This window comes from Cydia amplana, chromosome 1, assembly GCF_948474715.1.
Source record: "Cydia amplana chromosome 1, ilCydAmpl1.1, whole genome shotgun sequence".
NCBI classification, from domain to species: Eukaryota; Metazoa; Arthropoda; class Insecta; order Lepidoptera; family Tortricidae; genus Cydia; species Cydia amplana.
In genome coordinates, this window is record NC_086069.1 from 2,783,541 (window position 1) to 2,806,658 (window position 23,118).

Genomic DNA, 23,118 nt, shown 5'->3' on the forward strand with positions numbered 1-23,118 from the left:
TTTCCCGCCCGCCCTACTTCTTGAATGAAAAATATTTGTTAAGTTTACAATTTTATTTCAAAGTGCTTGGTCGTAGAAAAAGTATTGTATGCCACATTGTTTAACTGAGTTAAAAAATACTCCTGGCGTCTTTATTAACAATTTTCGGCTTCGCCTTAAATTATTACTCACGCCACTCGCCTAATTTGTGCGTGTGCTATCAGCCCATTATCAGCCTATCAAAATCGCTGCCAACTCAGGGCCAGTTGCACCAACCACAGTTAACAGACTGATCAACGTCACGCAGCTAGTGCTTAGTAAACACATTTAATAAAAGTTTAAACAATCGTGATCAGTTAAGCCGTTTTTGAGTTATCGCTATATAAAAATCTTTTCTTCTTATTTTATTAAAAAAAGTCTGGCAACCCTAATTTGTGGCCGGATTGTCGCAGGCAACCCTATACCACTGTATTCGCAATAAAATTACCGTAATTTTGATGTATAATTCAAGCGTCAGACAGATGAGTGCAATTATCGATAAAAACTCACCTGTTTAAATTAAATACGGCCATGGACCTAGAATATTACGGACGGACTGTCACCTAAGACAATCTGTGACACTGCAATGGCGGACGGTTTGAATGTGTGCGTGTAGACGAGTGTTACCATGTAACACAAATTCTCCCCTAATTGTGAAACAATTATTTTTAATATCGTCCTTGTTTTCAAATAAAAAAATTAGGACAGTTTTACGTTAGACAATAAAAAAAGGTGTATACGTATCTGATTTTATAGGTCTTGAAAATGCGCAATATTGCACAATTACTTTGTGCAATCATTATTTTCAATACCTAATGATATTTAGCATCGTAATGAAATCAGTTCGTCATGTTTTTTAATTTATACATTTAACCATAGAGAAATATAGTAAGACAAGAGTGCTCACTCCATACATCAGTTCAGACTATTAATTTCAGTGTCTACATCTAGCATCGAGTAGCGGAACTATCAGTACTGCTACTTGACAATAGATGTAGCACCGACCGGAAAGTCTTATCTCAACAGCATAAGACTTTCCGGTCGGTGCTACATCTATTGTCAAGTAGCAGTACTGATAGTTCCGCTACTCGATGCTAGATGCTAATAGTCTTTTTGGTATTAAAACTGATGTATGGAGTGAGCACTCTATGTATTTTTTTCTCTATGATTTAACTTAAAACATATCTGGTTTTCAACAAAAAATTATAATACATAACAAACAAACGTTAAGTATCGCTCCTTAGTATCGGGAAATTACCATACCGACCTAGTTTGAAATGCACAATCAATAATTTAACCATTTACCTAAATGATCTCTTAATACATAATGATTTAATAAGAAGGGTATCAATTACCCTACTTTCGGGAAATTACCCTATTCATGTTACTGGTCACACTCCTGTTTTGCAGTTTGATAATTTATAAACAACAAATTATCGTGATTTTACGTACTAATTGTTAAACTTAAGTATGAAAAGTTATTCCGTGACTTTTTTTTTTCGATCGGTACAATTCTAGCAGGATTTAGCTACGCATGCCGGCATATTTTATATTTTTCTTCGACATGTTGACTTCAATGACGTTTCGATTCGTCTGACGGCAAACTGGTGGATGTGGGCTGTCAATGTGTGTGTGTCACGCGTAAATACTTAGAAACTGGTGGATGTTGGAATCACAGTTGTGTTGTAAGCGAAACTCTGTCCGTAATATTATAGGTTCATGAATACGGCAACCTTTTGCGGCAGAGGGCCATATAATAGTGACCGGAAAAAGATAGGCAACCTATAATTACTGTAGTACAAGTTGTATACTTACAAATGGAACTTATTTCGTTCGTCAGACAAGTCGGTGAAATTTGAAGAAAAAAATATTTTTTCAAAAAATAATTAAAAAAAAGGGTTTGGCAAATATTTAATTTTTGGTACACGATTTTATCGCTGACTGTATTTTTCTTACGACAGACAACTAATACTCATCGAGACAATTCTAAAAACCCCTAACACAATTAGGTTGCGTTGTTTCATCACAGAGTTCCTATGGCCATCTCCTGTCTCCATCATCAGATCAGCTCGATGGTACCATAATATTGCATTGTCACCCGACTTACATGTGTATGCAAAATTTCAGCTCAATCGGAAACCGGGAAGTGGATCAAATTTAACTTGCAAGATTCCATTACATATAGCTGGTCAACCAAAACTTGTCAGTAAAAAAAGGCGCGAAATTCAAATTTTCTATGGGACGATATCCCTTCACGCCTACATTTTTCAAATTTGCCGCCTTTTTCTACTGTCAAGATCTGGTTGACCAAGTATAGTTATATGTATTTATGGTCTGGAACATATTATTTTCTTTCATCTATATCTATCTATATATATAAAATTGAAAAACCAGAACGGGATAAAAAACGAGGGAAGAAGCGAGATGGCGCCTTACAAATTTCTAAAAAAGTTTTTGACACGTATCTCGAATACGACGCACGTATGATAAGAAAAAACTGTTTAAATCTATTATCTAAATATGAGAATAGAACTAGAGCATAAAAACTATCGCTTTCGATGCGTATTTAATTTACAATAAGCAAAATAAATTTTCATAACAATCTTCATTTTACGAATGATCGGCCATTTTCGGCAACTCTCGGTTAGTTTCGTTTCGGTGGTGCTACAGACAACATTATTTGATGTGGTGCTACAGACATACCAAATGTTTATGTTTGTCATGTTGGTATACAGTTATTGCGGCGTTTTATTACACGAAGTAAAATAAAAAGTGCTGTCAACCGTGTCAACCTCAAGCTTAGTCTATGCCCATACGAGTGACTTATGCCATATATGACTTATCAATAATATCAATCAAATTAGTATTATCGTATGATTATCGTGTTAATAATTTGTATTTTATTGATTTAAATTAATTTTTGAGTTATATTATTCAGATTGACTTTCACGGCTTCGGCAAACATTGCCATTCGCAGTGTTGCCAGATCGTACCTTTTAGTACGGTTTTACGTACTATTTTTGGACCTTGCGTACCTTTTTTGTACGCAGCGTACATCGTACTAAAACCGTACCTTTTGATGTACGATTGTTTATCAACTTTTTTTTTCGTTATATTGGTTCAGGATGGTTTGTTCAGGGCAAAATATCTAATCTGACAACAATAGCCACCATAAAAAAGGACCATGTACTATAGAAAATACGTTTCTTTAGTTGCAGTCGGCAGTTCTGTCTTTCTTACCTGTGCTTTGCTAATAGTATCGTTTATTGCAAACTATGGTACAATAGAATAGATGTTACAATGGAAAAAGATGACATGGCACCCTGATAGGTTATTGGCAATTATCCATAAAACTACATTAAATAATTTATGTGTAATATTATTAATATTGCTTTGTGATTGCTTCTAATGCAGTTGCTCGAAGAATAATAAAAACGCTAAAAGAAGTTAAAAAAATGATAAAGAATTTGTTCTCGGGCTGTCAGGGACCTAAGTCATGTCATGTCCATAAATCCTACTTGTCTATCTTACCAATCTTATTCAAATGCATTTCTTTTTAATTTATATACTTATGTACATTTGCATATCCAGTAGAAAGTTACTTAATCATTTGAGTGTATTTCGTTTTATTTAAACGAGCAATTCTTGTTTATTTATTTATTTATTTATATATATATCTATATATATGTCGGAATCTTGGGCGTATCATACTATCAGGAGCACATCAGGACCTTCAATTATGGATGGCGAGCCCTCGTCAATGAAATACGTTATTCAACTCACAGTCTTTACTGGATAAGACTGATTACAAATCATAGCACACGTTATACTTCTTAATCAAAGCAAACCAGTGGATTAGACCCAGGAACCGCCACAGATGTCATCTTCTCCCGTTCATTCTCATCCAGTTCCCATCTGAAAATTGACTGACAGCATCACTTCAATTGTTCTGGATTTCATTTGTTTTTGACAGCGCACTCTATGACGCCTTGGCGGAACTGCGCCGAACCCCACTCAGGTGTACTAGCTGTAACACCCTAGTTTGCTCTATTTGTCAAAGATTGCGTGATGAAACGCCTCTTCAAGGCGATAGATGGCACAATTCAGCCATTCTCCGACATATAAATGGCTAAAATATAAAACTTATAATGACATAGAGAAAATTATATCTAGAAACTAATGTAATCGTATTTAATTCATTCACTCACACATACACAATCAAACACACACACACACACACACACACACACACACACACACACACACACACACACACACACACACACACACATACACATACGCCCGCGCCCGCGCGCACATATTTATTATATAAAATATTCTTACCATTATTATTAAGTACTTACCTATTTCGTACACTAGTCGCTGGACTACTGTTCAGAAAATAACTGGAATTGTACCTATTGTTGCATATACAGTTTTTAGTTTTTAGTTTAATATCAATATTTGGCATGACACCTACTGTTTTTGTAATTCTAATTCTAATGTTTAATTGTAATTGCTTGATATCTAATGTTAATAGCATAATAAAATAAAATAAAAAACTAACTGTAAGTTACCAACAGTGGAAGAGCGGTATTCTCTTAATACAAGTATTTACAATACTTAAAAAGAGGTACCAGCCCAATTATGAAAAATTGTATGCTACCAAATAAATAATTTTAATTTTTTAATTTTTTTTTAAATATATTTTGGGGATCTCGAAAACGGCTCTAACGATTTCGATGAAATTTGCTATACGGGGGTTTTTGGGGGCGAAAAATCGATCTAGCTATGACTTATCTCTGGGAAAAAGCGCATTTTCGAGTTTTTATATGTTTTCCGAGCGAAGCTCGGTCACCCAGATATTTTCGTTTTATTTGGCATTATTATCCAGATTACAAAACTCAGGTAGTCAAAATTCAGCCAGCCATTTATAGCCGGTCAAACAACTTAGTCAGTAAAAAAAGGCACGAAATTTAAATTTTCTATGAAACGACATCCCTTCGCGCCTACATTTTTCAAATTTGCCGCCTTTTTCTACTGTCAAGATGTGGTTGACCAAGTATAATAAAAAAACCGTACTTTTTTTATCAAAATCGTACCTTTTTTGACGTACGACCGTACATAAGCTGGAAGCGCTCTGGCAACACTGGCCATTCGTCCGGGGAACGGGCTGCCGAGATGGGCCAAAAATACAAAGTTGATAGCAAGTTAATATGAAGCCCATCAGTTCAAGGGATGGTGCCCGTAATAATGTGTGTATGATAATTATACTTTAATGACTTTAATTACAGATATAATCAATTCGGGAACTATTTTATTTTATTATTTTTTATTTTATTTATTGGAGAAACAACAGAAGTATGCGACAGGATAATAGCTTACATTGATACCTTACAGTGTTTCTCGCGTAATACGATACGACTCGACCAGGTAGGATTTTTTCTTCTTGCTGAACAGTCACCATCAGATATATCGGAGCGGGCCGAGGTATTCACAAATATCTGAACAATGTAAATTATAATGTAGTTAAAGTGCATGTTCAGATATTTTTGAGCGACCTTGGTGGCTCTGGTATATATATAATGGAGACTACAAATTCATGAAGCAAATGTACAGTCAGCATCAAATACATAGGTGACTATAAAGTGACGGCTAAAGTAGCCGAATATATCGTAATATAACTTTGTTGCCATAGAAATAAGGATGTGTTCCGTTATAGTGGTGATATATTTGGGCATTGGAGAGACCAAAGCGGCTAAGCTTCAGTGGCTCGGATACGGGAGAATGGGAGAGGATCGTACCGTGAAGAGAGCGTACGTGGGACAACGAAATGGGAGACACCCGATTGGACGTCCTATAGAGGTATCGCTCGAACGACGTAGTTGCTCAAGATCTGCTCAACCTCGGCCATGGCGACTGGCGAGAGCTATATATCGCGACCGGGAAACATGGCGTGATCTGGTGTCGGAGGCCAGGACTCATTTTGGGTCGTTGCGTCACCGTAGCCGTCGTAAGTAATGTCAATATCCAGACAGGGAAATGGGGACTACTTATGTTTGTATGATAATGCGATTTATGGGCAGTGGTCGTACATATTCGTCTTAAGGCGGAAATTAATCTAATGAACGTTTTTGCAATTGGGCTTAATATAAAAATAAATAATAATTTTATGTTGAAAGAAGTTTTAAATAAATACCTACGTAGATGAAAAAATACAATCTTGCCTTTTATCAAATCACATAATTTTTGCAGAAATTTGCGAATTAAGTTATCCAAATATCGGTTGCCAATAAGAAGTCCCTATCACAGTTATAAACCCTGGCAGGGTTCAATACATAATAATATCGGTATTGAACTAAACATAAGACAAACTCTTTATTTCATTTACGCGAGCGGAGCTGCGGGCCCGTCTAGTAAAATATAAGTTTCATCCGTCAGACAGATCGGTAAAGGTCGACCATTATATGCGGTATCTTAGACTATAGCATTCCTTGTAAACGCAACAAAATGAAATCGTCAAGTTGGCAGCACGAGCTCACCATTCAAATATCGAATGCGCAATGAGCGAGACAGTCATATACTTTGATACTGGGATAGAGAGAAAGCCCAATAGCAGTTGTCGCGCTTGCCCGATGTCGATTCGATACTTCACTCAAGCCAGCCGCTTTAATCGCGTCATCGCCATTTTGTTGCTTGTAAATTTGTACTCGTGATCGGAAGCGGTTTCGATACCATCGAGCTTTTAGTAATCGTTTGTAATATAATATTTGTTTTGGTTTACGCGGTAAATTGTTAAGCACTATCGGGGATTTGATTAATATGAAGAAACGTTCGTCAGTCGCCTGGCGATTCTTTGATCGCCTAGAAGAGAATAAAAGAGTTGTCGGTGTGCTGTGTAAATTATGTGATCAACAGTACAAGTATTTCGGAAACACTACCAATATGAGAACCCATTTGACTTGTAAACATCCTCTGCAATGGGAGCTCGTACAAAACGGGACGCTGGATGAATCTACACTACGTTTCACAGAGGATACAGAAGACTCAACTATTTCCGTCCAACCTAGACGAAAGTACAAGGATAAAAATGTACGTTATTCAGTGTCAGTTGACGTTAAAAACGATTCTAATATCACTGGAGAAGATTCAATGCCCCATATCGAAATACAAACGGTATTTATTTTGTTACGTTAAGGTTATGTTCTCTTATCACTCTTATCAACTTGTTTGGAATGGAAATGATCGATCATTTCGATCATCGACTTTTGATTGGAGGGTTGCACCAATTGAATCGATTAATCGGAATCAATGTGCCCTTCGAGTCGATTCCTTTTATAATGAAACGTCATCGTTATCATAAGATTACGAGTTCGAGTTCATACCGAGTTAAATGTAAACAAAATAGTTACTTTTACCAACTTTTACTGACTTCATGAACTACACTCAAGATACAAAATAACTATTTTATGTTAAAATTAGATTCGGCATTTGCTATTTCAGGTATTTTATGTTCCATTGCATTGATTTGTATAGGCCAGTATTTATATTCCTGTAAAATAAATAGGCGATACATAGTATTATATGAATCAAAATGATGAATTAGAATAAAATAGTTGAGCTTATATCTTATTTGTAATATTACTTACTTTTTTACAGGTAGATGCATTAGAAAATGAATCAGACATAGAGCATCAAGAAGTCAATGAAGCCGGCATACACTTAGTGAGGCAAATGCGAGACAGCAGGGCTACCGACGAGGAGTGGCTCGAAGAGGAAACATACCAAACCGTTGAACCTACCTTAAAACGCAGAAAGGTGCCTTTTAAACGGATCAAAAGGGAAATACAGTCTCCACCTCCACGCTTGTCATATAAACCCAAACCGCAACTACAATATGAAACGGAGCAAATAGTTTACCAAGCACCTAGCAAGGATGAATATACTGTGTTTGGTGAATATGTTGCTAATAAACTAAGGAAAGTCAAATTACCAAAGACTAGAGGGAATTTGCAGCAGCTTATAACGACAATACTCTGGCAGGCGGAGTATGGGATGTATGAGAGTGCGGACGCTGTGAAACGAGTATTGAATTACAGCGTTGAGGATAAGAATGAGGGTACCATGGTTGTTATTGAACAAGCGCCTAACCAAAGCACGGATATTGAAGAAGAATATACAGTGACAGACACCAATTGAATAGAATTAAGTTAATGATAATGATGTGTTTTAAATTCAATAAAAAAAATCGAGATTATGGCGATTCTTATTTTAATTACGTAGTTTTTGGATCTGCAGGCTACAATACAATGCTAAACATAAGCAACTTGTAATGCTTGTAATAGAAAATTACAATTAATGACAAGACTGTGGAAAAGATTGTTTGGCATAACCAACAAAATGAAGTAAGGCGAGAAATTTCACTGTTCTTAATTTAGCCGCATTATAATATAGCGCATGCGCGAAATCTTGCTCCTTGAGCAATGTGTATCTCGCTCGCACACAACTGTCAATCAGCTGTTCTACCAACATGGCCACGTTAAGCCGTACTTCTAGCAAATTAATCAAAAAAGTGCAGTTTTCCCCAGTTTTTAGTCGAAATTTTAGTAATACCAAGATAAATAATACGTATCGAAATGTGTTTAATACGTGCGCGTGTTTGTTCGGTGGCAGTGTGTTGTTTTACGCCGCGAAAACGTATTCAAGAAGTAACACCGTCTACGCTCTCAAAGCTAAGGTAAATTCCTTTTTTATTCGTTCAGCGTGATTTCCAAAAGGAAATTAGACGCCGATTTACAGTACAATATAGTTTCCTGTTAAAGGATAACCTCAACAAGTATAAATAGTTCAGAAAATCGAATTTAGTACGCATGCGCATGGGTTGTTTATAAAAATAGCGTTGAGTGAAGTGAGGTAACATTTGACAGTAGATTGCGTTTAGTTACAGCATTAGATAAACTGTCAGTTTATGTGATTTTTTTAATTGATTACTTTTCAGAATGTAAATATTGATTTAAGCTTTCACGATTTTTAAACATTAAATTGTACAACGTGACTTAATTACGTAAGTATTTAAGATTTCCCTTCGACGTTTCGAGGACGGCGTTATTGTCCCCGTGGTCTCGGAAAAGACTGGCTAAAGTTGACTTGCTCGCGCGGCTAGAAGATGTTGATGTAATATTTTATTATACAAGTTACATTTCACTAGAAGTCTACAAAAATGTTAACTAAATTAAAAAGTCATTGACATATTCTCATATCATACCCAAACATAGCCACATTGTCACCTACCCCCGAAGAAGAGAACCACTTTGTCCCACAAAACTGTGCCTGGCTTCAGGTAACCTTCTACCTGGACCCAGGTGTCAGCAAGCCTACTAAAACTCCTATATGGGTACAACTGCATAATATATTATGTATCTGTATGATGCATTTTGAAAGAAGAAATTAACTCTACGGGTAGAACAGACAAGACCTCTTGGATAGTGGTGTGCTCCGATTCGGATTTTGGTATTGTATTGTGTGCTAAAAATGCTACATCCAAAATGCCCACAATATCATAGAGAAATATAGTAAGACAAGAGTGCTCACTCCATACATCAGTTCAGACTATTAATTTCAGTGTCTACATCTAGCATCGAGTAGCGGAACTATCAGTACTGCTACTTGACAATAGATGTAGCAGTACTGAAAGTTCCGCTACTCGATGCTAGATGCTAATAGTCTTTTTGGTACTAAAACTAATGTATTGAGTGAGCACTCTATGTATTTTTTTCTCTATGACAATATGTACCCACCCCACCCTAAGTTTCAAAATATGTATAATAATAATAATTCAGCCTTTTCATAGGCATAGGCCTCCTCTCATGCGCGAGAGGGCTCGGGCTATAGTCCCCACGCTAGCCCAATGCGGATTGGGGACTTCACATACACCTTTGAATATCTTCGCTGATGTATGCAGGTTTCCTCACGGTGTTTTCCTTCACCGAAAAGCTAGTGGTAAATATCAAATGATATTTATTTCGTACATAAGTTCCGAAAAACTCATTGGTACGAGCCAGGATTTGAACCCGCGACCTCCGGATTGAAAGTCGGGTGTCATATCCACTCAGCCACCACCGCTTCCTCAAAATATGTATCCAAACATAAAGTCCAATATCCAATATCTCGGTCATTTTTGATGTTGGTTTTTTTTTAAACGGGTTATTTTGGCGTATTCCATACGATATAATCATAAAAAAACATATGTCAAAATAACATTTTCTAACTTTTCTAAGTCATGCTCATGTAGTGTGCACGCACACTCTCTCACATGTACCCTATACGAGGGCTGGCTGGTAAGTCTCCGAAATGAAAGATTAAAAAAAATATAATTAAAAAAGTAATAATGTCATTCTAACCTCTTGGCTTTTACGTTAATGCGGAAGCAATATCAAGTTTTTATAATATAAATAATAATATATTAAAGCGACCTAAAGAAAAACTGTATTCATTTTCGTGAAAATGGAAAAATCGGAAGTGCGTGCGGTAATTAAGTTTTATGTTTTGAAAGGCAAAACTGCAACACAAATTAAAACCAAACTGGATCGCGTTTTAGGATCTTCTTCGCCTTCTTTAAGCACAGTTCACACTTGGGTTGTCGACTTCAGACGTGGTCGGCAGAGCTGTACAGATGCTCCCCGCAGCGGACGGCCCAATGAGGTAACGACTCCGGAAATTATCAACAAAGTAAAAAAAATTGTATTGGATGATCGCCGTGTGAAGTTGGTGGAAATAGCAGAGATGGTAAACATTTCAAAAGAACGTGTTTTTAACATTTTGCACCAACACTTGGAAATGAACAAGCTCTGTGCTCGTTGGGTGCCGCGTCTCTTAACAGACGAGCAAAAACTAACCCGCAAGGATGTTTCGACGGAGTGTTTGAAGAAGTACAGGCATAATCCTAACGAGTTTTTACGTCGCTACATAACGGTTGACGAGACGTGGATCCACCACTACACGCCTGAGACAAAAGAACAGTCTAGGCAGTGGACAAATCGGGGTGAACCTGCCCCTAAGAAAGCAAAAGTGGTTTTGTCAGCCGGTAAAGTAATGGCAACCGTATTTTGGGATTCCAAAGGACTGGTTTTCGTGGATTACCTTCAAAAGGGAAGAACCATTAACGCCCAATATTATGCTGATCTGCTACAAAACCTCGATAACGCAATCAAAGAGAAAAGGCCTCATTTAAATAAGAAAAAAATTTTACTCCATCAGGATAACGCCCCTGTTCACACGGCTAAAATTGCAATGGCTAAAATCGAAGATTTGCACTACGAATTGTTACCTCATCCCCCGTATTCACCAGATTTGGCCCCTTGCGACTTCCATTTGTTCCCAAATCTCAAAAAGTGGCTAGGCGGACAAAAATTTTCGTCGAACTCTGAAGTCATAGAAGCTGTTAATAGGTATTTTGAGGGACTCGAAGAATCGTTTTTTAGAAATGGGATAATAGCCTTGGAGAAACGTTGGGCCAAGTGCGTGGACTCAGAAGGGACCTACGTTGAAAAATAAAATATAACATTTATATATATTGTCTTATTTCTGTGCCGTTTCGGAAACTTATCATCCCGCCCTCGTATATATACCCTAGCATAAGTATCATAGATCAGAATAAACCTATACTCCAGAGATAGTGTTTGTCTTTACGTCCCACACCACATGGCGATCCTGCCAGTGCGGCCTTGCGCTGCACTGGCGGCGCGCCGCGCCAGCCAGAGGACGAACAACAAGAAAACGAAGAATACAAATTAAATCAACAATATTTACATTACATTTGATTTCAATCATATTGACAGTTATAGATACTGCACAGTGTGGACAGTTTTGAAAGTTAAACTAGTGCATAAATTAAAGTGTTATAACAATTTAAAAAAAAAAAACCTATCGGACTATTGGAACAGTTGATAAGTAGTGATCCGAACTTATAGTGATTTAACGGAACTCTGTTACAAAATTAACGGAAAAAAAAAAGTTCGACCTCGCGTTCGACTAAGTAAATAGACAGTAATAAAAACAGTGGAAAAAATAAAGTGCGTATGAATATTTCTCGAGCAGTGAAGTAAACAAAATAATTTAAAGAAAAATAAGGTGTGACTGTAAACGAGACATAAATAAGAATGGCCTTAATAAAAATTAAAAATAAAATTGAGACTTGTAATTTTTGTGATGTTGGTTGCTGCTGGGCGTTGCTCGTGTCGGTGGATAAGGGCGTGGTCTGCAGCTACGGGTGCCCTAAGCCAAGGCACGAGATCCAGCGTATCACAGTGGTAGTAAAAAAGTGAAAAACAGACATAATTGAAGTGACTTCTATTTTTAAAGTTTTTAATCGTACATTTTTAAGGCATTCATTAACTAATTATTTTATAAGTGTATGAACTATTGATAACATTTCATTTATGATAATGCCGCTAGATGACGAAACACAATATGGATAAAAGGGCGGTCATTATATAACGAGAATAATAATTAATTTTCAGTCTTAAGTGTATTTTGGTGCTAATTTTTTTTTTCCTATAATTATTATTTTTCCTTGCCTCAATTTGCTTTCCGGTGATCATTCATATTTTTTTCAAATTTGATTAAGTATTATGACACAATTACTTCATCCTTCTCCAATACCTATAGCCCACATGACGGCGGCGCGTGTACTCCATATATGGAATGGCACGTGAAGTCTGTCATTTCATCTCAAATTTCATAGTCTTCCTGCAGTGTTTTAGATCTTTTGAATTCAATGTAATTTATATATCATACCTCACAAAACTTAACACATTAATGCAAAAATATACCACCATATTACCTCCTTTTAACCATATATCATATTATTATTATACTAGATTAGTGATGTTTTATTAATTAAGGATTATTTTGATTTTAAGACAATTTCTTTTTTGTAATTTAATGTGTTTGGAGTTGAGATATAATATGGACTTGACGGATTTAAGATCAAAGTGAAATTAAATAATGACAATATTGATAAATGACGATAAATGAATCGGGTGGTAAAAAAAAAGTATTAAATAAAACAGGATTGTGATCGTTTATGAAAAGTTTTATTAGTTGGTATAGGTATGCTTAGGATTGTTTTAAAGCTGGATTTTTATGGCTTGTGGTTTAGAAATGTTTGGGATTGGAAGTTTATGTAAAGAAATAGGATGGAATAGTTTTGAGAGGTATAGTTTGATATGTGTAGATGGAATTGGTTTTTATTTAAGTAGTGCTTGGGAAGGCTGATATATATAAGTTTTTCAAAGAACGATTAGCCTGATCAACTAAGAGTTGTTGAAATTCTTACATGTTGAAGCTTTCATGGTGTTGCGTTATATGGTTGGTTTTTGAATGTTTTGTGTATGAGAGGGAAATATGAAGTAAAATATATAAGTATATAAATTGAACATGCCTATCGCATCTTCGGTGGCCCGAGAGGCGGCCTTGAGCGATACGGTATAGCGAGGGTACGCCAGGATACAAGGCAGGCACGGAATCCTTGGCGTCTGACCATGATTCGATCGAGCATCAATCGTGGAGACTCCTTGGACACATGGAAGGTTTTATGTATGGACGTGTTAAAAGAACTGCCTGAGTGTATAAATAACTAAATAATAGGTGTGCGCGCGTAATAAATAAATTCCTTGTATCCTGAGCAAATAAATAAATAAATGTGTATTAAGGTCGGCCGGCCACAAAATAAATGCGTTGTGTACCCTTGCCGCAAGTGAAGCACACAGGATGCACACTTTGAGTTAAAATAATATAATAAATAAAGTGAAATTTAACACTAATGACGTCTTAAAAACGGAATACTTAATAAACTACTTGCAAGTATGTAACAACAATTATGGATTTGAGAATATGATGTATTGATGTATTAAAATATGATAAATACCGAATGTAAAGTAAAGGTACCTACCTAGGATTAACTAATTAGACACATGTATTGTGTCCTAAATGGACAAGAACTGTTTTTTATAATAGTGATAATGTTTGAATAATGTGATTTCTTTTTTATTGTGTTTTTTTTTATAAATCTTTGTGTTTTTATTTTTCTTATGACTAGTATTTAACTGTGTAATGTACCTACTTTGTAATTTCGTTTCGTCATCGAAGCGTGCTGAAATTGTGTTTATTATCTTTGTTTTTTTTTTTGCAATTGTCATATGTTAATTATATCTGCTTTGTTTTACGACTAAGGTTTTTCTTTTTGCAATTTTTTTTTTCAAATCTATAACCTTAAACGATAAAAGGGTTACATTGATATTTCGTAGATTTTAATTCAATATTTTTATTTGCATAATTTTTTTGTTATAAATTTTAAAACTGTGTAACTGTGTCCTATTTACTCTTATTAACACTTACTAAATATATGAACAAAAAAAAAAGATTATTATATATTTAAACTTATAATCTTTTTTTTTTCCTTTGGAATGGAGGTGTAGTGTGCACGCACACTCTCTCACATGTACCCTATATATATACCCTAGCATAAGTATCATAGATCAGAATAAACCTATACTCCAGAGATAGTGTTTGTCTTTACGTCCCACACCACACTCATGCTACAACCCAACCTGTGTCTTCCGAAATTACGCATATTTGAGGCAATGACACCGACCCCTGAATACTCTAGTTTAATTCATGATGAAGCCTAAACGAAGTAAGTTCACCTCCCGTGGCGCGGGCGCGGCATTCACATGAATCTCCTACCCTGATTTAGTTTTTTTTACGTAATTATTCTTCTAATCTAGCCGGTGCCAGTGGTGCCACCCGCAAACGTGTCGTCGAAACTTACACTACTAATGGCACCGATTAATTCTATGCGCTAGGGCTACTTCGGAGTGATATTATTTGAAAGCTCACTTTAAAAAAAAATATAGTTTTGTTAGGTACGTTGAAATAGTTCGATTTAGACCAAGATAAGTCTGCAACGATTTTGATAGCACACGCATATTTTAAACGTCGAACTTCTATCAATTTTTATGAAGTATACATAACACATGCACTGCGCGTGCCATCAAAATCTTTGCAGACTTTTATCTTGGTCTAACTCTATTTTTTTAGGTACTTACAAGGTTAGCAAGGGGGCAACGTTGTTGTTTAAACTAGGGCTCGCGGTCGAGTCCGTGTTTCGTTTACACGTTTCGAATACCCGTTTCCGAATAACACGTACACGTTTTTCTGGCCCGTTCCGCACGTGTAATTAAGATCCGTCTCCACGGATAAACGGGTATTCGAAGAAACGGATCTTATTTACCCGTGGCTCCGGACACGTCCTTGACGAGCAGTGTTGCCAACTCGGAATTTGAAAAAGTGCTAGACTTATGTCTAGATTATGCCAGAATTATGCTAAATAATTTGGAAAAGTGCTAAAAAAAATGCTAAACAATATATAGGTAACTAAAATGAGTGTTTTCCACATAAATCAAACAATGCTGTTTCTGATATTTTTATAGAGTCAGACCAAGCTAACTTTGCACTGACTTGGTTAGCTATACTTGGTCAAGCCATAGACTAGGAATCCTCTAGACCAGTGGTCGGCAACCTTTTAGCAGCCAAGGGCCACATAGCAGTTAACGAAGTTGATGCGGGCCGCACTTTGCTAATATTTATGACTTTATCAGACATTGTCGTTTGTCAATATTACATACAAAATAGCCAGGGAGGCTCGCGGGCCGCAAGTGACAGGTTCACGGGCCGCGGGTTGCCGACCGCTGCTCTAGACGGAGTTTAGAGAAATTATTTCATGAAACCGATGCTGCCAAAAATACTGGGGTGCGGGGGACAAGGTGAGCGAGTCCCGTGCCGTGATTGGTCCGTTCAAAGACACGGACGTCACACAAAGACACTTTGACTCGAAGATGGAGTAAAACTACCGTATATTTGTGGCAGAGGGTATTTGTGGTAGCGTTACTATGCTCAGGCTAGAGGATGTCTTGTCTGTGCTTGTATCCAATCTTTATAATCAGGCAATCTTTCCCACTCGGAGCGGTACATTTGCTTATAATTTGTTGGCGCCATTGCATTGTCTTTGTTTTTCCACTTATTGTATATGTATTTATTACCGACAAAAATAATAACAAACCGGCCGTGAAAAAAGTAACAGATTTTGTTTGTAAACTAAGTTTATGACAATTATGACTATAGCAAATACCATAGATAACACAAAACAGATTCGAGCACCAACTCATCATAATTCCTAAAGGCCTCTACAGAGACGTACTGACCTTAGAAGAAATGTCATGTGATTTTAAATAACTGCGGTGCGGTAGTCTGTTATAAGTAGTGTCCGACCGAAGGTTCGGTTTCGGTTTCGGTTTCGGCCAGTTTCGGCCAAAAAATCATGTTTCGGCCGTAGTTTCGGTTTCGGCCAAATAACGGCCGAACCTTTCGGCCGGGCCGAAACATACGCAATGGTACTTCGTTCTATGAAACTAAACTATGTGACAAAGACCAAACGTTGTGGAACAAGTAGGACAACAATATTAATACATATACTGATTTATGTATACAGAAATTAATCAGTTTATTATTAAACACAGTTCCACTAATGCGACCTTTGGATTGAAAGTCGCACGCTCTTACTCACCGCTAGGCCACCAGCGCTCAAGGGAATAATAAGAAAACTATTGAAATAAAAATAAATGTGGATTATTTGTGTAATATTACTCGTTAGCGGTTTAGGTATAAGTAAATGTTTCGACAAATTGATTTTAATTTCAGACACATAAGTCAAGAAATAAAGACATTAGAACCGTTTAATGGTGATTTTAAGACCAGTCTTTACAATTATTTTCTATCGAGCCGATGTCGTTCAATCATGTATCGAGTGCGGCCACGCCGGCCACGGTCTTAAAATATAATAAATATTAACATAGGTATAAATATATTTTTTGCTTTACTAAATCAAATAGTTTTTCTTAAAAGGGGCTACCTGCGGTTTTCATCGATTTTTGACAAGTTTTGAATCGTATCTCCTACTTTTGCACTACAGATAGATTTTTTATAAGACAAACGGCTATCGGTTCTTCAATCTTTATCTCCATTATTGTCTACGGGATTTTGAAAGAAATTGATACTATTTTATGATTTTTTTAAACATTGTCTAAAAGAACACTTTTTTCGTATCTAGATTGCTGTGATATACATATTTGGGTTCATCTTTGACGTGTCGTAAAAAGTGTCTAGGGTTTTAATTTTAAACGAATTAACACAAAAGTTATGGCCAGAAAACCAGTTTTTTGGCTTTAAATTGTTCAACTTTGATGCCAAATATCTCGAAGACAATTTAATGAACTTTTAAGTAAATATGGAATACTATATTGCTTAAAGCCGTTGCTGTTATATGATAAGCTACAAAAAACATAAGAAAACTAAGGGATTCAGATCGAAGGTCATTGGCGTGGCGGAGCCCCTTAAGTAATATCAATTTCAAGGACATTGGGTGTTCACAGCCCCTTAATATGAGTTTTGTGACGGCGGTTTTATGACATTTTTTCAACGATTTTAACAAGTCTTCAAAAGTTTCGGTTTCGGTTTCGGTTTCGGCCGAAACTAGAGCCAAAGCCGAACATTCGGTTTCGGTTTCGGTTTCGGCAAAAAAACATGTTTCGGTCGGACACTAGTTATAAGGTTCGTCGTATCATAGAGAAATAAGTAAGACAAGAGTGCTCACTCCATACATCAGTTCAGACTATTAATTTCAGTGTCTACATCTAGCATCGAGTAGCGGAACTATCAGTACTGCTACTTGACAATAGTCAAGTCATTCCGTGGTTCATAGAGTCAAAATTCAATAAACGGTTTACAAAACCCTTTTCTGAGCAGGTAGCTTTTGCTTGCAATGTTGCAATACGAGTAGAAAATTAGAAATACAGCATACCTATGCTACTTATCAAAATAGTATTTTATATAAGACTCAATGATTGACTAAGTGTGCGAATTGGAGTCGTACTTAAACACAATATTTTAAAAATCATATTTATTTCTTGTTCATTCTAATTGTTTTTTCTCTCCCTCTTATCATAGAAAATGCTTTTTAGTGTGGGTCGGGCTGTGGGGCTATAAAACAATGATAAACATTTACTTCTTACATTTTTGCCGCTGCATTTGTTACAATTTCTTCTGTAGACGTGTTCACCTTATTACACCGACATAAAGCTTATAATTGGCTGTGGCAGTTCTGTGATAATGGTTTGGAAACCTACTTGTTTTCGGCGATATCAGACAAAAGGGTATTGGAAAACAACACGTTCTAATGAATGGAACACCACCGGCCGGCATTTATTACCTGAACACTCGTGTGAAAGTGACCCAAGTGAACATCAATGATTACCAATTTTGAGATCTATCTTAATGTATGTAACAATATAATCGCAAGGCAACCAAGGTAGCATGGGTTTTTAAGGTTCTCGCGTGAAATCCTGCGTTTCGAATGCCGCTTGTGAGTACTTTTTTTTGTGTCGTTGGCAGATTTGCTGTTTTCGCGCAGCAGTAAATTGATAAAAATAACAAATAACCACAAAGTACTAAATTCATAATTATTTTCTAACTGTTAATTTTAACTAATATAGGTAGTATTTGTCTGCACATCTATTCTTCACGAAACTTTATTACTTACACCATTATATATAAAATGTGTTTCTTTTGAAATAGAATTATGAAATGATTATATTAGCTTAAAAGCAATCATATTAAAAAAAAATGAAGGTTTTAAACCAGGGACTATTTTTAATTTTAAACCTCGAGTAGGTAAAAATAGTAAACAATATAGAATATAGGGACACCTATTTTGATTCATATATGTATTGTATAGTTGGCTAAATATGTTATAGCAACACAGTTATAAATAATTTTTAAAAATTCGTACGCCAAACAAGTTCATCTGAAGTCAACATACAATATTAGTAGTGTTGAGTCGCTCACTCGTGAGGCACCTCATTTGTACCACTCATTTTGTTAATTTGTCGCAGTACTTCGTACCGCAAAAATGTCTTACTTCACTCCTCTATTCATTTTACTTGATTCTAAAATTATCTTTCTCCTAAAAGTTCTATTCTTAACCTCCAGAATTGCACTCCAATTAAATGTTACTATTTATTTATTTATAAAGGAAGTGATGAATACATAAATATGTATATACATTAAATATTTTTGTCGCCGTTGGAATTAATGGAATAGTCCACGCTGAAAATATGCTAGTACCTCACCTCATTTGAAGTAAGACATTGTAACACCTCATTTTAGTAAATGAGGTACTCATACAAACTCATTTTAAATTGATGTCCTACCCATCACTAAATATTAGACCTTGCATACCCAGACCTAGAGCATTGATTGGGTTAAACTGTTTCGGATCCGTTCGGGCCGGTGTTAAGTACCCGTGTAAACGGAGATACGTATCTGAGACACGTATCTTAGGAACGTTTCTTGGGTACGTATCCGGATCCCGGCGGTTCCGTGTAAACCGTGTTCTTAGCACCGCCGGGCTTAAGAACACAGGTATTCGTTTCGGCGTGTAACACGGATACCGGGAGCCCTAGTTTAAACGCTCGTGCTAATATTTGATACCTGAGCAAGCGAAGGATTCCAAAATTGAACCACGATCGTAGCAAGTGGTTAAAAGCGTTGGGAACAAATTTGCGAGTTTGCCTTGAAACCCTCGCAACGCTCAAGATTCCACTTTTCGAACCTCAATTTTGTAATCTTTCGCTTGCTCGGGTATCAATATTGTCTGTGCCCCCTTGTAAAACAAATAACTATATTGATGTGCTGTTGATTACGCGACTCACAATATTCAAATAATTACGTTCGTCTAGCTTCACCCATAGTTGGCTTTTACGGAACGCAAATAGTTATCTAAAAGGATTTTGCACAGCCCTAATCCTAAAGGATTTCCATGAGACAGGTTCACACTTTAATTTTTATCCTTTTTCCCCACTTACTCCCACTTAACACGTGTTTAACGAGTTAATGATGCCGGTTTAATAAGACAGGAGAGTAATGAATGTCATTAATTCACCTAACACCCTGATTGTGCGGTGATTTGGGCCTTATGTCTAAGTGTTAGGGGCAGTTTTTGTGTGTATAGTGGCGTTGGTGAAGACCATATTGACAAATAATTAAAGAGTGGCAGATACTTTTGGCGCGATGTTTGGTCCCCTACTATTGTTGCTGCCTGTACAGTCGCCATCAGGTATATCTAGGGTTGCCAGATCGAAAGGCGCTATTATCGGGAAAAAATATAAATTTTTCGGGATTGTGGGCCTTAAGTCGGGAAAAAAAAACCATTCAAATTAAATTAATTGTATTAAAAACAACGATATTTTACATTATTGGCACTACGTCAGCTGCTCTGCCCAATCTCGCTACGCGCGCCTTGCGCGCGCGCTGACGGGCTCGACGCGGGTCGCTTGCTCGCTCGACGACAGTTCGGAACTTGAAATTATTGTTTTATAACGTGAAGCTGTTTTTCGGGACAATTTTCACTTTGTCGGGAATCGGGAACACATGCTAAAAATCGGGAGAATCCCGCCGAATCCCGACCATCTGGCAACCCTAGATATATCGGAGCGGTCAAAGAGTTCACAATATCAGAGCACCACTCTAACGCCCTGACAATAGAGGCGTGTTCAGATATTTGTGAACTTACTGTACATCCGTAGCTTAGCTGTGCAGGCTTCCTCATTAAGATTTTTGTCGGAAATCTCAACTCATCATAATTAACTGGTTTTCTTTAGTGACATGTGTTATTTTGCAGTCGCCTTTAACTCTTATGACTACTGTCGGAAGTTGTCCCGCTGGCTTAGCTTGCTGCAGCTTATAGTGACAGCTAGCTGCAATTACAAAACGCCGTAATGTAATTACTGTAATTGATTATTTTACAACATCTCGTGTCGCTACACAGAAGACCAAATCCTTTTGGATTTATGACAATAACAAATTAAATAACATATACCCAACAGACAGCAAGAACAGCATAATTTCAAAACAAAATAAAATCATGCGAAAGCTACGAATTAAAACAATCTCGCTTGCTAGTTTTTTTAAATCCGGATTTAAACATCCGGATCAATCTTGAGAAATAAATCCAGCACTTATCGATCCAATGTATCACCAAAGAAACAAGTGTAGACGTTGAATTGCTTATACTTACGAGTCTTACGAGTATATTGGCGCCATTCACTAGTGTAGGTAATTCACAAAGCTAATGTACCTAGCTCGTTCACTAACGATGTTCCAGTATAATTAGGCATCTGTTTATACTTAGTTGTTACAAAAATAGAGGTCAATCAAGAAAGTACGGTGGGCGGTAGTACAGTCAAAGAATTTAATTTCAGTATCATTTGAATCATTTCGTACCTAGCCACAGTGACAATCAATATGAATTCGCTAGGTGCCTCACACTATTGTCACTGTGACAACTGACAAGGTACGAAATAGTATTGAAATTAAATTCCTTGATCGTACCTATACTACCTGCCTAAAGTGTCATTCTATGGAACTTGCTAACTATGTAAACAAACCGCAATATTGAAACTGTCAAAAAACATGAATTTACTAGCGACTTTTGTTTACATAGTTAGCAAGTTCCATAGAATGACACTTTACACAACCGCATTGATAAAATTCAACTCATTTAAATCTGATGAAGAGTACCAATTTCAAACTCGCATTGAAGTAACTGAACTAGAATATAAAATAAATTTTTAAATTGATTTTTTATGGTGAAACGGTGAGAGGTAGGTATAAACTAAATACTAAAATAACATTGAAACTACAATATCAAAATATCAAATTCAATTCCTTAATTTCAAGCCGTTGACTCTATTTTGAACAGTCGTGAGCCTAAAAATATGTGACTTAAACCGTTAAATTAATTTAGCCTTTGATTCCTTAATACGAGTAGATCCATCATCTTCATATCTATACCAAAGTTTTGAAAGAAATCATTCAGCTAAATTAACGGCTACCTTAGCAATAAACAAAAATCACAAAGCAAATACATAACTGTAATGTAGATAGACCAACATAACTCGGACCTTCCATTAATAATGCTACTGCTACTGTAATGCTGATTTCACACAGGGCCAGAAGAGTGGACAGCATAGACAACATAATACTTACTACAGTGAAACATCGATAGCTCAACCCTCGATAAGACGAAATTCTCGTTAACTCAAAATAAATACCCTTCCCTTCTCTTCAAAGCCCAAAACCTCCATAACTCGAAATGTTAAACCTCATCAAGACGAAGTAACCAACTCGATTCCCTTACATTCTGATCGCGCATCACGCTTTGATTGAGACAACATACCATCAGGCGCATTAAAATTGTATTGGTACTGTGCTGATCACTCTTCTGTTGTGTTAACCAGCAATACCAGCATAAGGGTCAAGTAAAAATGGAAGAGCTCAATATCGACACAAAAACGTTTTGGGAATTACTTAGGCAGATTTGATTTACTGCGTTTTTCAATTTGGCCGCCACCGTTTTACTGCCAGTCTGTCATTTATGATGGTTTATGGAGTTTGTGATTTATCTTCCTCAAATTAAATTAGCTTTCGTTTAGTCTTTCTTAGAAAAGTTGCAAACGTCGTGAATCCATTAAATTCGTACAATGAATGAAGGACACTATTCAATCGTAAAAAAACATAGGTAGGTCCGATATTCTAAACTGGACTCTCTCGCGTAAATTTTATATTAAGGCATAGAGAAAAAAATACATAGATCGCTCACTCCATACATCAGTTTTAGTACGAAAAAGACTATTATCATCAATAGCATCTAGCATCGAGTAGCGGAACTATCAGTACTGCTACTTGACAATAAATGTAGCACCGACCGGAATGTCTTATGCTGTTGAGATAAAACTTTCCGGTCGGTGCTACATCTATTGTTAAGTAGCAGTATTGATAGTTCCGCTACTCGATGCTAGATGTAGACACTGAAATTAATAGTCTAACTGATGTATGGAGTGAGCTCCCTTGTCTTACTATATTTCTCTATGATTAAGGTAAGGTGGGGTTATAATATCACCGTAGTAAGACTATCACTTGTATTGT

The 23,118-nt window shown here is 36.5% G+C and overlaps 2 protein-coding genes across 3 annotated transcripts in view; both read left to right on the forward strand.

The window, feature by feature from the left end:
• The first annotated feature begins 6,699 nt into the window (after positions 1–6,699).
• Positions 6,700–8,241, forward strand: LOC134656795 (uncharacterized). Of its 2 annotated transcripts, none has more exons than XM_063512355.1 (2): positions 6,700–7,194; positions 7,678–8,241. In XM_063512355.1, the coding sequence occupies exons 1-2, from the start codon at positions 6,841–6,843 to the stop codon at positions 8,215–8,217; spliced, it is 894 nt and encodes a 297-aa protein (XP_063368425.1). In that variant the 5' UTR covers positions 6,700–6,840; the 3' UTR covers positions 8,218–8,241. The 2 variants fall into 2 exon arrangements, with proteins under 2 accessions (XP_063368425.1, XP_063368499.1); XM_063512429.1 differs by having other exon boundaries at positions 6,700–7,110.
• A 288-nt stretch (positions 8,242–8,529) lies between these two features.
• The window catches only part of LOC134658013 (calcium uptake protein 3, mitochondrial), a 101,617-nt gene continuing 87,028 nt past the window's right edge, over positions 8,530–23,118 (forward strand). Inside the window, exon 1 of the mRNA XM_063513649.1 lies at positions 8,530–8,755. Coding sequence (XP_063369719.1) covers positions 8,549–8,755 — 207 coding nt within the window. The 5' untranslated portion in view covers positions 8,530–8,548. The remainder of the gene's footprint in view (positions 8,756–23,118) is intronic.